This window comes from Erythranthe guttata, chromosome 8 (genome assembly GCF_056151865.1).
Source record: "Erythranthe guttata isolate IM_541 chromosome 8, IM_541, whole genome shotgun sequence".
NCBI classification, from domain to species: domain Eukaryota; kingdom Viridiplantae; phylum Streptophyta; class Magnoliopsida; order Lamiales; family Phrymaceae; genus Erythranthe; species Erythranthe guttata.
The window spans coordinates 25,482,635-25,498,357 of NC_142540.1; the positions used below are offsets into that span (position 1 = coordinate 25,482,635).

Genomic DNA, 15,723 nt, shown 5'->3' on the forward strand with positions numbered 1-15,723 from the left:
AAGTCCAAAATAATATATGAGTTGAACATGAACCTACAATTATAAAGTCAATGGTATATGAGTCGATGGGAATAAATATAATTTTGCAAATAAGTGAAGACTTTTATAATACGATATATCTCATAGATTTGTATGATTTATTGGGTAATGTACGAAGTATTTGAAACATCGAAAATAAATACGATTCAAGTAATATTTCCAAAGGGATTGCAAATGGATCTGCCGGTTCACCAATCGTTGACGGTTCTAGATATTTCCTTCTTCAAGGGGCAATTTAGACATTTCATTATTTTTCGGGTTTTCGAAGGTCGAAAAATTTGGGGAGGATAATTATAATTTTTACAAATAATGGGCAAGAAAGATTATAAAAGGTAAAATGTTGGGGGTTTTATGTATTATATTATAAGGAGAGGGGGTAAAATGCAATTAATTAAGCGTTTTGCTTCTAGAAATTTGAAGACGAAAAAAAGATAAGAAAAATAAAGAAAATCACTCAAATTCAAACATTTGAATAACAGAGCGCCATTTTATCACGAAACCCTTTAAATATTTTCATCAAATCGCTGCTTATTTTGAAGTAATGGAGCATCAAAAGTAAACCCTAATTTAATTGATGGAAGAGCCCAAACGAGTGTATCAGGTGTGGAAAGGGAAGAATGTAAGCTCTTCTTTCTCATATCTATCAACCTTTTTTTTTTTTTTTATGGATGAAAGATTTTTGGTGGGTTTCTGTTAACTCTGTGAATGTAATGTGCATTTTTATTATTATAATTTTTCATTATTGTTTGGTGATATTATGTGAAATGGGACTTGCTGGGCAGATCTCTCTCTCTCTCTCTCTCTCTCTCTCTCTCTCTCTCTCTCTCTCTCTCTCTCTCTCTCTCTCTCTCTCTCTCTCTCTCTCATACAGCTAAATGACTTTAATTCAGTTCTAATTCCTGGATTCGTGTAACTGAACTTTGTGTGTAATTGTATATAAGCTTCTTGAACTCATTTGACTGTGTGTGTGTGTGTGTGTGTGTAATTGTATATAAGCTTCTTGATATCTTGAACTCATTTGACTGTGTGTGTGTAATTGTATATAAGCTTATTGATTTCTTGAACTCATTTGACTCTGTGGGTGTGCCAGTTACTTCCAATCTTTTACTCTATTGCCTGCTTTATCCTGCCGGTTCTTTTGATAACGGGGCCGGGAGATTGTTTAAGAAGTGATCTCTTGCCGCAATGTATGATGGCGTATCCGTAAATTTGTGGAAGGATTTGTCTGAAACTTTATATCACAATTCCATGTTGATTCAAGTTAGTTTAATCTTGTATTTTGATGCTACAATGTGAAAGCATTAGTGTTCTACTGTTGAATATACGAGAACGACTTTTCATCGAACACTTGTAGTTAGATGGTACATTTCTTGATAGTAAAACGTATTAGGTCGTTTCGGAATGAGTTGCTTGTTTAAGCTTAATACGAGAATTTTGATAGTTCCATTGTCCGAGTTCAACTTTATTAATTAAATTGTTTTTTTTTCTTCAATTAATTTACCTCTAAATAATGATACGGAACATCCAATACAAAAAAATCGAACCTTGGGATTAGTGTTCGTGTGCGCGCGTCTGTTTGTGTATTTCTTGAAAATTTACGTGTGCAATTAATTGTGGGCTTCGTTTTTTTCGTGCAGAAATTCTTCTTTGGTGGGAGGTTGATGTTCGGACCAGACGTCGGCTCCTTGATATTTACCTTACTACTTATATTAGCCCCCGTTTTCGTCTTTTGTGCTCTAGTTGCAAAGAAACTTCTCCACGAACTTCATTCATATAATGCAGGATATGCAATTTTGTTCCTCGTTATTATCCTCACCGTATACGTAAGTACTCCGTATCTTTCTTACCAAATCTGTTAAAAACACGATGAACTTGAATACGAACTATGAAGCAAGCAATCCTATAATTCTTGTCTCGTCGGTAAATAATAGGTATTGATCCTTCTATTTTTGACATCGGCTTGTGATCCTGGAGTTGTACCTCGAAGTACAAACCCTCCATCAGAAGAATTCGGAGGATACGAGTCTTCGGCTTCGGTAGAAGTCGGTGGAAAACTCTCAGAAAACTTGCAATTCCCTCGTTCGAAAGAAGTTTTCGTGAACGGCGTTCCCGTGAGAGTTAAGTATTGCAAAACGTGCATGGTTTACCGTCCTCCGAGATGCTCTCACTGCTCGATATGCGATAATTGTGTCGAGAGGTTTGACCATCATTGCCCCTGGGTTGGTCAATGCATTGGAAAGGTGATACGTCTTTCTTTCGAATATTTTATTCTTGTGATAAATAAAAGCTAACGTACCGTATTTTCGATATGCAGCGGAACTATCGTACTTTCTTCCTCTTCGTTTCTTCGTCGGCACTTCTCTGTATAACCGTATTCTCGATGTCGGCTCTGCACATGAAATTGCTTATAAATAAACACGCTACCATTTTGAAAGCTATAAAAGAGTCGCCAGCATCGCTCGTATTAATCGCATATTGTTTCGTTCTTCTCTGGTTTATCGGAGGCCTCACTTTCTTCCATCTTTATCTCATTTGCTCCAATCAGGTCAGAACACACACACACACACACACACACACACACACACACACACACACACACACACACACACACACACACACACACACATCCCTTGGCTGTTGTTATATAGACATTCTTGATTTTTTTTTTCAGACAACGTATGAAAATTTTCGGAGAAGAGGGGGTTCGAGGGTGGTCAATGCTTTTGACCGAGGATGCACGAACAATTTTGTCGAAATATTTTGCGGAAAAACAGAACCTTCTAGAATAAAGCTCCGTTCGTATGCACATCAAGTGGTAGCAAATTTTGCCTATGTGTCTGAAAAGAACGGTACGGTCGAAGATAGACGAGCAAATGTAGAAGAAGGTGTCGATATAGGTAACGATATTTTAAAGATTTCTCAACGGCGCGATTCTGTACGAGCCGGTGAGCAGATTAGATAGATTTCGTCTACGTGGATTTTGTTTTGGTACAATGATACGTGTCGAGTAGAACCAAGAATCTACATACTGAAGTTTGTTGTTGTTGTTGTTGCTGCATTTTTGTATGATGTTAAATTTTGAATTTTTTTAGTAAATTTTTTTTGGGTAAATTACGGTCAACCCCTGAGGTAAGGTTAAATTACGAAAAAACCCTTATAGTTTGGGAAATTACAAACCTCTACCCAATTATTTATTTCTTACCAAAAAACCCTCATTTAGTAGGTATATTGCGAGATTTGAAAGTAAGTATTGAATTATTAGATATTTGGCACTCTACTATAATGAGTATTTGATTATTTATCAATTAATTGTGTACTTGTTGAGTTAATGTCTTTTTTTTTTTGATAAATTTGTTGAGTTAATGTCGATTATTGAATGAATTATATTGGTTAGTCTGGATTTGTCAGCAATTGATTGCCGTGGACAATTCGCGTCTATTCTAACACCAATTAATTTTAGGACAACTGATAAGAACATAGACGAGCCAATGTCACAAGTTCAATTTAATTTATCTCTTGTTACATGATTGTTCATAAATAAAAATATTAAATCGATTGTTTTTAAAAACGGTTCACTAATAAATTTATCTTCATCAAATTTAAACAATGTCGTACATTTAATATAATTTTAATTGAGTCCAATACAATACTAACTCGTGTACTTCAAATTTTCGTATATATTCTTTTTTTTATTATTTTTTTTCTAATGATATTTCGATAAAAAGTTGAAGAAACATTTGCCATGTCAAATGAAGTTTTTGTTGTTTACATTTTAAGCCAAATATTTTGTATAATTATTTATTAAAATTTTCTGATAAATATTAGTTTATTATATATAGCTTTTCTGATAATAAGCAAAAAAAATAAATAGAAAATATAAAAATTAAAGTAGAGTTTTATTAGCCAGTGCTAATTGTTAAAGGCAGTCGGACAGTAAAACAGATTTCAACTCTCTCGTCTCCTTCCTTCTCTCTCTCTCTCTCTCTCTCTCTCTCTCTCTCTCTAGGGTTTGATTTTTCATCGATTGCACGAAAATTTCCCAGTTCCTCGAATCTATTTCATCAAAATGGTACGAAAATGGGGCCTTCTGAATTCCGATTAGCTTCAGTTTCTTGTGTTTCGTTACGCATTTTTGGATCTCGTGGTATAATTTTAATTTTTTTTTCTGTCAAATTTTGGGGTTTGATTTTGTAGGAAAATGGAGGGGGAGATTTGGAGGCTAAAATTGAGATGCTGCTGAACGTGGAGAAGCAGATGAGGCAAGCGGGTGAAATCGCCGGCACTCGGAAGGCTGTCACCGACATTATGCAGCTGTGCTTTGAAGCCGGCGCGTGGAAAACACTCAACGAACAGATTGTGCTTATTTCTAAGCGGCGTGGACAGTTGAAGCAGGTTTAATCGATTTCTACGCATTTATGTACATTTATTTTCATAGACTGTTGTATTGTAGTTGAAAATTGTGGACGCATGTGCAGCTTTTATATTACTGATTTATGCCCAATAATCGACTTGAATCGTACAGTATGGATTATGATTTCTGGAAGTTGGTTTTCTTTTTTGTTGGCTTATAACTAAGTTGTTTTTGGTGAAGTCTGGTAGTTTGTGCTAATTTTGTATTTTCTTGGTTCTCTCTCTCTCTTGTTGATAGCTGTAACCGTTGTTATGATTCGACCGAGGAAAATAAGAATGACTGTACCTTTTATTTTGGGTTTGACTTCGTATGTTCTTATGATGGTCGTTGGTCAAGTATTGACATAATGAAAGAAAATAATACTGGGCAGAGAAAACTGTTAGCACCTTTTTATGACCTTGTATTATTCTCCATCGATCAAGTATATCACTGGTTATGTTGGTAATGAAAATAATGTGATCTTACTTGACTAATTGTCTGGGGTATGCGATGTTTTTCGAGTCTGTTGGTCTGATTAAGCTTTATGGTTCTCTAACACATGTTTAGGATAAACTTGTGTAGTTCTTTTATACTTCGAAACCATAGTTTGTGTTTTTTAGTCTCCTTGGTTATGTAGGGGTTGGGATGGTTTCTGTGTATGTCTATTCTCACATCTCGTATTTTTAAATCTTTTTGCCAATCATCTTGTGTTTCTACTGTGTGTTAAACATTTCTATTTGTAATTGAACTAAGACATTTACATGGCGTAATCCATAGTGGAATGTTTTTACCTAAAGAAAATTATTTTGTTGATCTAAAAACAAAACAAGATATGTAGAAACCCTTGTTTATCTACACAAATGCTAGACCTACGTATTCACTTACTAACCATAGTTGAATATGGGGATATCCGATCCCCACACAGATGCTTTATGTTAATAAGTTAATATAATTCATGTGCGTTCTTGTTGACCGATCGTAATGGGGTCAAATCTTAAACCCGTTGAAAATATTTTTGGCTAGCAACTATATGAGGTAGTAAGTGTTCTATCTGTGGAGTTGGTACTCCAACATCATTATTTTAGGTTGGTTGATTTTACCAAAGAAAAATCAGGTTATAAAATAGCACTCCTTTCTATCATGTATCAGGTTATAATTGATGTTTCTGGGATTCTTTGACCACTTGAAGTTTGCAGTCATGTTTGATTTTTATTCTTGATGTTTTGATGCAGGCTGTACAATCCATGGTCCAGCAAGCAATGCAATATATTGACCAGACTCCTGATATTGATACTAAAATAGAGCTTATCCAAACTCTTAACAGTGTATCTGCTGGGAAGGTGATTCTCATGCAGAGATCCCATTCACATTTTTTTATATTAAGGACTTCGAATTTTAGTATAATTCTCAAATTGCTTACAGATATATGTTGAGATAGAGAGAGCTCGGTTGATCAAGAAACTTGCAAAGATTAAGGAAGAACAAGGACTTATAGCTGAGGCAGCTGACTTGATGCAGGAAGTTGCGGTCAGTACATGATCTCTATTAATAATATTCAAATATTCTGGGCCTGATGCATTTGTCAAATCGTACATTTCTTCCAACCTCACTAGTTTCTTTGACTGATTGTTCCATAGGTGGAAACATTTGGGGCCATGGCAAAAACTGAAAAAATAGCTTTCATACTTGAGCAAGTATGTGGTTTTCTCCCTTTTCTGTCTATCTATAATTGATAGTTTATTTGCGTGGAGGATTCGGCTCATGTGACATGGTAGCTTTTTCTTCAAATTCTGTAGGTCCGTTTGTGTTTGGATCGTCAGGATTATGTTCGTGCACAAATACTCTCGAGAAAGATTAGTACTAGGGTTTTTGAAGCTGATACATCCAAAGAAAAGAAGAAGCCCAAAGAAAGTGAAAGCATCATTGAAGAGCCTCCTGCTGATATTCCATCACTGTTGGAGTTGAAACGGATCTACTACGAATTAATGATTCGGTATGTGTCAAATTGATATTTATTTTCCCTTGTATTGTTTCATCATAATTTGTGTTCTACCGAACAAGATATAATTGCATTCATAGAACTCATATCTGTCTGATCACCGATGATACAAATGTCGTGGAAATGCATATTTATTCAAACATAAATATACAAGAAGTGAGGCTACAAGCCTGAATCTAGTGCTGTCTTTGGCCCATTGCTGTTATATTCTTTATAATGTTCATGATGGGTTATCTATCGGGAAATTGGAAAATCTTCTGTGACGTCTTGTTATGAATATTGATATATGGTATAGGTTTTTGCCATTTAAGTTAGATCCTTCCTGGCATATGGGAATTTTTTGTTTGGATTCCAATGATTATTGCTTGCTCGATCCAACTATTTATTTGCTTTCAGCCTCCCTATTCTGGTTGATTAATCGGTTGATAATTAATTTATGTATACTTGTTGATTAGCTTTCTTTCTTCTCTTGTAGCTATCACGCACATAGCAACGATTACCTTGAAATATGTCGGTGTTACAAGTCGATATATGAGATTCCCTCTGTGAAAGAAGACCCTGCTCAGTGGATACCGGTATGAACATCTTTCTTGTGGTTCTTCAATGATTTACATTTGCAATTTCCGTTTATTGTGTCTGGAAATCTGCGTGCCAGACTTGGTTTGTTGCTTTTTAATAAATCCCTATTATTCGTTTCGTTGCATTGGCTTCGATCATATTCTCTGCAGGTGTTGAGAAAGATTTGCTGGTATTTGGTCTTATCTCCTCACGATCCTATGCAGTCTAGTCTGCTTAACTCAACCCTGGAAGATAAAAACTTGTCAGAAATTCCCGACTTCAAGTTAGTCCTTTTAAATATCATTATCACTAGTCCTTCCACTTTCTTTGTCTACACGATATTATAACTACTTGCTCTACCCTGTCATTAGGTTGCTGTTGAAACAACTAGTTACCATGGAAGTTATTCAGTGGACAGTTCTGTGGGGCACGTTCCAAAAAGAGTTTGAGAATGAAAAGAACATGCTTGGTGGTTCCTTGGATGAAAAGGCAGCTGAGAGTCTGAAACTTAGAGTAATAGAACATGTATTGCTCCTAAATCTCGCTTCTTGTTATGAATTGCGATTCCTTTTCACTGCTTTATTTTATGTTATCATTTTGTTTTTTATAGCAACTTAGATGTATACAAATGCAATACTCACCGAAAAGATGAATTCCTTGCAGAACATCCTTGTTGTCTCAAAATACTACGCACGGATAACATTGAAGAGGCTTGCTGATCTATTATGCCTTACCATCCAGGTCTGTCTGCATTCTGTTTGTGGAATATCGTTTTGCTGAAAAAAAATCTAATAGTTTTGAATTATAGTTTCCGATCTTATGTTATTGGCTATAGTTTGTTGCTGAATGTTTCACAGATATGGTGTGATGTTGACCATTATTCTATTTGTGACGTAAAACTCTTATTCTGGCACTATCTTTGAAATCCAAGCAAATGGCTTTGGGAAACTGATACTTATGGCCGATAATAATTGCTAATGTCAATTTGTTGAAGATATTTTATCTAATAATGGAACTTCCATATCCTTCTTAGAGAACTGCTTTCTAATACAATTTGGTTCATGTAGACACTTTATTATGCCAGAAGTTTTCGTGTCTAGGCCATAATTGGATGACAGTGGATGAATCTTACCATGATATTAAAGTTGCATCAGATATAATGGGCTAGAATGTTTAAAATAATAGATTGTCTCTATGTTGTATCTAACAACAAAGCTCACTTTCTTTCTTTCTTAAAGAACTACTTTATATAATGAACAGGTCATAAAAAAGGAATGTTTGTTGGTATAATTCATTGCCAAGGAACTAGTGATACTTAATTAGAAGTCTTTACTATGCATTAGAAAGTGGTTACATGTGTTTATTTCGTTTTCTTATAATCTTACTCTCTACTGGAGAGATTTGAACATTAAATAGTCAATTTGTTTCTCTATATCCCAACGTGACGTGATCTATAACACTAATGAAATTGCTGCTGAGCTGCAACTTCAAACAATGATAGCATTATATAGTCAATTTTGTCTTTATCGTTTTCTTCACGGCATTCTCTTTACTATCTCACAGGAAGCTGAGAAGCATCTCTCTGAAATGGTTGTCTCCAAAGCATTGATTGCAAAAATCGACAGACCAATGGGTGTGATCTGTTTCCAATCAGCCAAAGACAGTAACGATATTCTAAACTTATGGTCAACGAACCTGGAGAAACTCCTCGACCTTGTAGAGAAGAGTTGCCACCAAATTCACAAGGAGACTATGGTCCACAAAGCTGCACTGAGTTTGAAAAGCTGATTAATCTCTACGTAAAGGTTGGAAACATTTTTTTTTTCTAACTTATTCAGAATTTTAATACATGGGTACAAATTTTGAGTAAATATTAATATATGCAGGTCCGGTTTCTGTGTCCGTTTTATTGATTTGGCAATGACCAAGATGGACTTTTGTTGCTACTCTTCGGCTCTTCATATCAAACGTGGTTACATGTCCAGTCCTTTTTAATGCTTTTACTTTTTGAATGATTCATTTGTCACTTTAGACTTAATGCAGAGGAATGAGTTGGGTCTATGCGCTTATATGTTTGGATTTTATCGTAGATCACTCACAAATGTATGTCACCAATGTTTTAATTTTTGAAGACTCGGGATTTATGGATCGCGATTTATCGAATCTTCCTTAGAAGCTCCTTAAATTCCAATGAGAAAAAGTCATGTTGAATCTTTTTCATGACTTGTTCATTAATTCGCAGATATTTTTTTGCTTGAAATGTCTTATTTGGCTGGTGTGATCATTTCTTCCTGGCCCCGATTTACTAGTATTACGAATCCTTCTAGTTTTATTTGTTTAAGGCTTGGTTAGGCTTGACTGATTTGAAGGGAGGATTTCGAGTTCGGAATATTAAATTCATCGCAACTTTTTTGAATGAATCTGGTTTGCAATGAATTTAATTTTGTTTAGCTTATTTTGAGTTGATTTTTTAGTCCTGTGTTGGATTTCAAGTCTATCCCGTTTGTAGGCATTAGAAATTTCTTGGCCGAATAAATCCCGATCATAGCAAAATATTAATATATCGAATCAATAGACCAAAAACCATCAAAATGGTCTATTAAAAAATCATTCTCTTTATTATTCCTTGGCTTTTAAATGATAAATTCATCAGTAATCTCAACTGCTTAATGGGAAAGGTGAGCAATGCTCAAGAACCTACCCTTGTGAATCGAAAACGTATAGAAAAATCGAAAACTTCCATCTTTTCTTCAATTAAATTTAAAAAAGAAAAAGAAAAAAAAGGATTCTTGATCCTGCGAAGTGGTGATTGATCATCCAGACGAAGTCTGATGACCAGAATCTGTCCAAGAAAAATCACCTCCGCCTCCACCTCCACTGCTGTGACTGCCCTCCGGCCGGAAATCGATCTCAGGCGGCTGAGCCGCCGGATAATATAAGGGATAAGAAGTCTCCGGTGGCGGATATTGCATTGTTGATATCAATCCATCCCGCCTCTGTATATCATCAAGAGTCATCACAACTCCCGATGAAGAAGGAGGAGTCATCATCTCTGAACTCGATAACGATCCATTATTACTATTATTATAATCATATCCGACATTGTACAGCTGCCTCTCGAAATCCGATCTCAGCCATTGAAACCGATCATCACCACCATCTCCTCCGCCACGAACAACGGGCCCCGCCGCGGCCTCCGAAGGAGGGTGGTGGTGGTGGAGGAGTTTGACATTCTCAGGGAAGTTGAGCTTAGCTTTGTTGCCACGGAAACGTAGTGCCGCCTCATCGTAGGCGGCCGCAGCAGCCTCGGCGGTGTCGAAGGTGCCGAGCCAAACTCTGGCGGCTTTGTAAGGGTCTCGTATCTCCGCCGCCCATTTGCCCCACGGCCTCTGCCTCACACCTCTGTACCTTCGGGTGTTGATTCTCGATGCCGGTGGCGATTCGTTGTTATTAATGGAGTTTTGTTGAGGATGATGATATAATGTGGGGGTATATGTGTAAACTGCTGATGCTTCTGTTGATGTTATTATACTTGTTCTTACCATGCTTGTTGAACCACCACCTTCTGCAGAAAAATAAAAAATTAAATTATATTTGATTTAATTAGTTTCTCCTCATGCTTGAAATAATTTGCGCCTATTAAGAAAGCTATTAAATATAAGGTGAATTAGGAGTAAGGTTAAATTTCGAAAAAGTCCCTTTTGTTTGGATAATCACAACTACCCATCAACGATGAATTTTTTTACACGTCTACCCTTGCGGTTAAATTTAGTATAATCTTCTAGATTATGTGGAATATTTTCAAATTTGTATTTGTTTTACCCCAGTCGAACTCCACGTTTGGATATAAGGTAATAATAAGATGTGTCTCTCAGCTTGTAAGTATCAGATTGTGGACCTGTGGTGCATTAGAAAGTAGAAACTGCATTTTTTGTTCAAAACGAATACAAACTAGAAAATATTCTACATAATCTAGAAGATTACGTTGAATTTAACACCATAAGGCTGTAGATGCGTAAGAAAATCCATAGTAAGGGTTGATTGTAATTACCTAATGAGAGAATTTTTTTTCGTAATTTAACATTATCTTAGGAGGTGGCCATAATTTACCCAATTAATAAAATAATTATGCCTAAATTTTAGAATGACTAAAATACCCTTCTCGTTAATTAAGGACAAAAGTGAAAAGAAAAATTCTCTAATTTAAAAATTTTGAAATTTTTAGTATATATAATAAGAATGGCAAATATAAATTTAAGAATTCGAAATGTAAATATGAATTTTTTTTTATGGTACCTTGTCTGAAGTTGGAACTTCCGATGGAGGAATCAGCATACGGCGGCGGCGGCGGCCTGCAAACTCTGGCAACAGACTTCTCGGAATAGTACTGAGTATTCGGCTCTTCATCGCGCCCCCTCTTGCATGCAGACGAAGAAGAAGAAGAGCCGCCGACGGCGGCAGCAGCGGCTGCTCCGCCTTCATCTCCGGCGACGACATGAGCAAGAGCCGACACCATAGCCGACATTTCTTGCTCTCTGTTGAAGCCAGAAAACATAGGAGAAACCAGAGAATCCAACACCCGATTCTCCCCGCCGCCATGATCGAAAAGCTCGAAATTTACATTATTTATAATTTCACCCCTTTTTTTGGGATAAAATTCATCTCTTGGATTCGCCACCTTGTTGAACACACACATGTAAACTAAAAAGAAATATAAATATTAATATTAATTAAATTAATTAATTAATTAATAAAAATATTGATTTATTGTCGAAGGAGAAGAAGAAGAAAAATTGGATCTTTATTACTTGTGAAGAAAGTTGACAAGTTTAAATAACTAGCCTTTCTTGAATAGAACGTTATATAGTAGGGGGAATTATTTGAGTTGAATAATTAATTATTTAATTTTGAATTAAAAAATAGCGCCGCCAAATAAAAGAATGTCGACCGATATAGAGGGGATGGGGTTCTTCTTCTTCTTCATAGTGAAGCAAGAATATGTTTTTAAGACAAATAAAAAAATGGGTTTTTCTTACATGCTTTTTGTTTTTGTGGGGTTCTTGATTTTGACATTTTTTTTTTGTGGGGGGTGTTTTAAGGAATTTTTTACAATACAAGTGGGGTGTTTTTTATAATTTGTTAAAACTATGGAGGAGTGAGTTTAATTTGTCAAAGGTTTGTGAGGTGTGAATTCACATATGTGAGAGTGGGATTTTTTTTATTTTATTTTTTATTTTTTCTAATCGGAAACTCAAAATCCGATACACGCTTTCATTTTTTTGTCGGCGGAGCAATGGCGGAGCCGACATCAACAACCGCCAAGCTTTATTTTTTGGGTTTTATTTAAATAAATAAATAAAACTAATAGTTATAATAATACGTGCACGTGATTTATTAATTATTAAGATTAGATGTCGATTTTCATATTCTACGTAGGATACATTGAATTGGAATTAACAATTAAAGAAGGGAAAAAAAACAATATTGTTTTCATTTATGAAACTAATTAACATTTTGTCTCGAAAAACCTTGAAATAAATAAAATTTTCAATTTCTTAAAATGAAAGTAATCAATATTTCAAAATTAGAAACTATAGTATGGAAATCGAGTTTCGGATTTTTTTTATATAATAAAAATTGGTCGTAAATCAAAACCATCAATATATATAGCATATTCTTCAGTGATATTTTATTAAACATTGGTTAAGTATACTTAATCGTAGATCTACACATTATTATAGACAATGTAAATAGTATTATGTAGCATCTAAGTTTTCATGAAAAATAACTTATTCTCATCCACGTCAATTTTCAATACTGAATCCACTCGAAAAATTTACGTTTCTTCCGTTGAGAATGTCTCTATCAGTTCCTTCCCGACGACCGCCTAAAATTTGCCAAACACATCACTGGAAAAGGTTATTATTATCGGTCGTCCCCTTTTTCAGTTCAAAATATCTATATTTTGTCATAATTATCCAATTCAACTATCCATTTTCAAACTATTTTTAATTTAAAGTCTAAACTCTGAAACTTATAAATTGTCTATTTTCAGTTTAAGTTGATAATTAAACTGTCTATGAGAGTTTAAGCAAATTCAAAGTATTCGGGCTGGCTATTAGGTATATAAAATAGTTTTGACGAAAATTTTAACCAAAATTTCCAGTGTTTATATTCTATGGTTTATGTAATATTTTATTAATATTAGATATTCTTCCCTAGAGTTTCGGATAATACGAGGACCAGTCAAATTCCGTACGCTTAATAATTAATATTATTTAGATTGTTGTTCGTAATTAAATTTGTTAGAAGTTGACACGTTCAAAGTTAGGCAAACACAAATAAGTAGGGGTTGTCTAGGGTCCGAGAGGGTTGTACTTCTCGGACTATAAAAAAATTAATCTTAGCCGTATAAATCATTGCACAAAAAATCTTGTTCGTTGATCTAATGTACAGATGCAGTACGACACCAAGACCCCATCAAATAATGTACGTACCTATGAAAACATATTCGTACTCGCATCATACCCCATCGTACTTCACATAATTTACCTTCTTAACCTTATATTCAAAATTAATAATCTTTTTTTTTTTTGAGTAAATATTCAAATTAATAATCTAAATATTTCATTTATTCATGAATTCAATGGAAAATATACGAGAGGAAACAAAAATTGAAACATTAACATAAATCCATAAACTCTCTGAACATGTGCGAATTCAAGAAATTAGGGTTTATATGCTTTTATTTCTAATTCTCCATACAGTTGTCCAGAATCTCGTCAGATTTTTTAGGAACAATTCAATTGCTAAGACAGAGGTGTAGTTGGTAATGGGTAGCGAGTCAGCCGTCAGGGATCAACGAATTGGGGTGTGGGTGTGTGTTTGGGGGGATTTGATTCTCTGCAACTCTCCCTCGAGATTGAGATCTGCAGAAACCATGCGTGTCGCAAGCGGTTCCGGTAAATATCAATTGTTGAATATTTTAGTTCTTTTTTTTTTTAAATGAGTTCGTGTTTTATAGAATTGTTTCTAACCTATTTTACATTTACATTGCATTTACTGGCAAAATTCGAATGCAAGAGGCATATTATATTATTATGTCTTTCAAACAACAATTAACCATCAATTGCACTGGGATTGTTGGTAGTTACCCGAATTTTACTTTGACCCTAGTTTAGATTTTGTTTCATGAAGGTACAGTTCTTTTTTTTGGGTTTCATAGTATTTAATAATTATATCGTTTGAAGTAGTTTTCGGCATAATATTAAATAACTGAAACTGCCCTTTTTTTATATGCCTCTCTGTTCATGTAGTTTGCAATTTCTTATTATTATTGAGATGGTTCATGTTATTCTTGTAATCTGCATATTTTTGTTTGAAATGTATGAACAATCAATTATTTCCTATCCTTTTTATTGATGGGTTTTTTCTTTTCCCATAAAAATTTGACATTGTTTTTACTATATATTCGGGTAGTCTGCATTTTTATTTAAGAGATTCCTTGAAATTTTGATTTGAATATTAGTTAGGCATATTATATTTTCCTATTGATTAAATTTTGGCATGCCTGGCCCTCTTGGTGAAGCTTGGCGGTGTTTTATATTGAAACAAGACTAAAGATCCTTTTATTTTTTATGTGTTTTTAGCACTTCTAGTTGTTAGGATTTCACAGTAATATGTTAACTAGATTCTATGTTATAATTCTGTGTTTAGATCTGTTCGTTTTTTAAGGGAGAGCACTATTGAATTGAAGTTTGATACATTGGGAGATAAATATCATATCTGCTGTCCAGGTTTAAACACTGGAATTTGTTGTATTCATGTGTTGTACATTATTCGTTAATCTTAAAAAGTTGACATGACTACATGGTGTGTTCATGGGATGTTATAACACCTAGCATTTGACAGTTTAGTAGAGAGAAAATGGGTTTTGCTAGTATTTTTTTATGAAAACAGACGTGTATAAACGTTAGTTCCATGATTGTGGGCTGATTTGTTGAGCTGTATTCATAATTTGACATATTTACTCGTGCAGGTTTGAACTGCAGTTGGAGAAGACATATGCCAAAAATGATTACTTCAAAGTACATCTCAAAATTGTATTGTATGGTTTGCAACAGGAATTGAAAATTAAGGCAACATGTCAAAAATGATTGTCGGGGATTTGTGTATCTTGATATTTTTATATTCTCTTATTGTAGCTCAGACGTTTGTAACATTTTTAAATAAAATATGGAAACACCAACACGAGCTGGTGGGGTGGAATTTCTCGATCTGTGAAAATGAAAAATATATATTTAGTTAGCTTGCGTTTTAAAATCTTGCAATGCCATCAGAATAAATAAAAAAATTACGGAATACACTCGTATTCAACTATTCAACAACACTTCTTCAAGAAGCCATACCCATTCTTAGCACTTCTTCACAACTCATCATTCTCGTGCCATTCTTTAATTTTGCGGGATTCTTTTGTTTGATTTTCTTTTAAGGAAGATCGGTTGAGTTTTTGCTATTTTGAAATTATACTGAACAAAATCCCAACAGAAAAAGGAAGAAACTAGTAACCCTTTTAGTTTTCTCGGCATATTTCTTAACCAACACGACAAGGTAAAATTTGTTAAAACCAGCAGCAAATGACGTAACATGTTGAATCCTCCACAATACTATTTTCCTTACACACCATCACATAAGTCATTACAAAAAAATTAATAAATAAGTAACCAGACTTTCTTAA

The 15,723-nt window shown here is 34.6% G+C and overlaps 3 protein-coding genes across 3 annotated transcripts; 2 read left to right on the forward strand and 1 right to left on the reverse strand.

Moving 5' to 3' along the window:
* The first annotated feature begins 481 nt into the window (after positions 1-481).
* Positions 482-3,150, forward strand: LOC105965011 (protein S-acyltransferase 8). The gene is made up of 5 exons (XM_012989518.2): positions 482-658; positions 1,677-1,862; positions 1,971-2,279; positions 2,354-2,584; positions 2,711-3,150. The coding sequence occupies exons 1-5, from the start codon at positions 614-616 to the stop codon at positions 2,999-3,001; spliced, it is 1,062 nt and encodes a 353-aa protein (XP_012844972.2). The 5' UTR covers positions 482-613; the 3' UTR covers positions 3,002-3,150.
* Positions 3,151-3,940: 790 nt separating this feature from the next.
* Positions 3,941-9,246, forward strand: LOC105965229 (26S proteasome non-ATPase regulatory subunit 12 homolog A). Its single transcript, XM_012989764.2, has 12 exons — positions 3,941-4,108; positions 4,234-4,431; positions 5,662-5,769; positions 5,852-5,956; positions 6,067-6,123; positions 6,226-6,422; positions 6,904-7,003; positions 7,157-7,269; positions 7,358-7,511; positions 7,650-7,727; positions 8,550-8,791; positions 8,873-9,246. The coding sequence occupies exons 1-11, from the start codon at positions 4,106-4,108 to the stop codon at positions 8,772-8,774; spliced, it is 1,338 nt and encodes a 445-aa protein (XP_012845218.1). The 5' UTR covers positions 3,941-4,105; the 3' UTR covers positions 8,775-8,791; positions 8,873-9,246.
* Positions 9,247-9,578: 332 nt separating this feature from the next.
* LOC105964992 (uncharacterized) lies at positions 9,579-11,797 on the reverse strand. Its single transcript, XM_012989497.2, has 2 exons — positions 11,283-11,797; positions 9,579-10,551 (listed from the first exon to the last, which is right to left on the reverse strand). The coding sequence occupies exons 1-2, from the start codon at positions 11,680-11,682 to the stop codon at positions 9,800-9,802; spliced, it is 1,152 nt and encodes a 383-aa protein (XP_012844951.2). The 5' UTR covers positions 11,683-11,797; the 3' UTR covers positions 9,579-9,799.
* Positions 11,798-15,723: the final 3,926 nt, after the last annotated feature.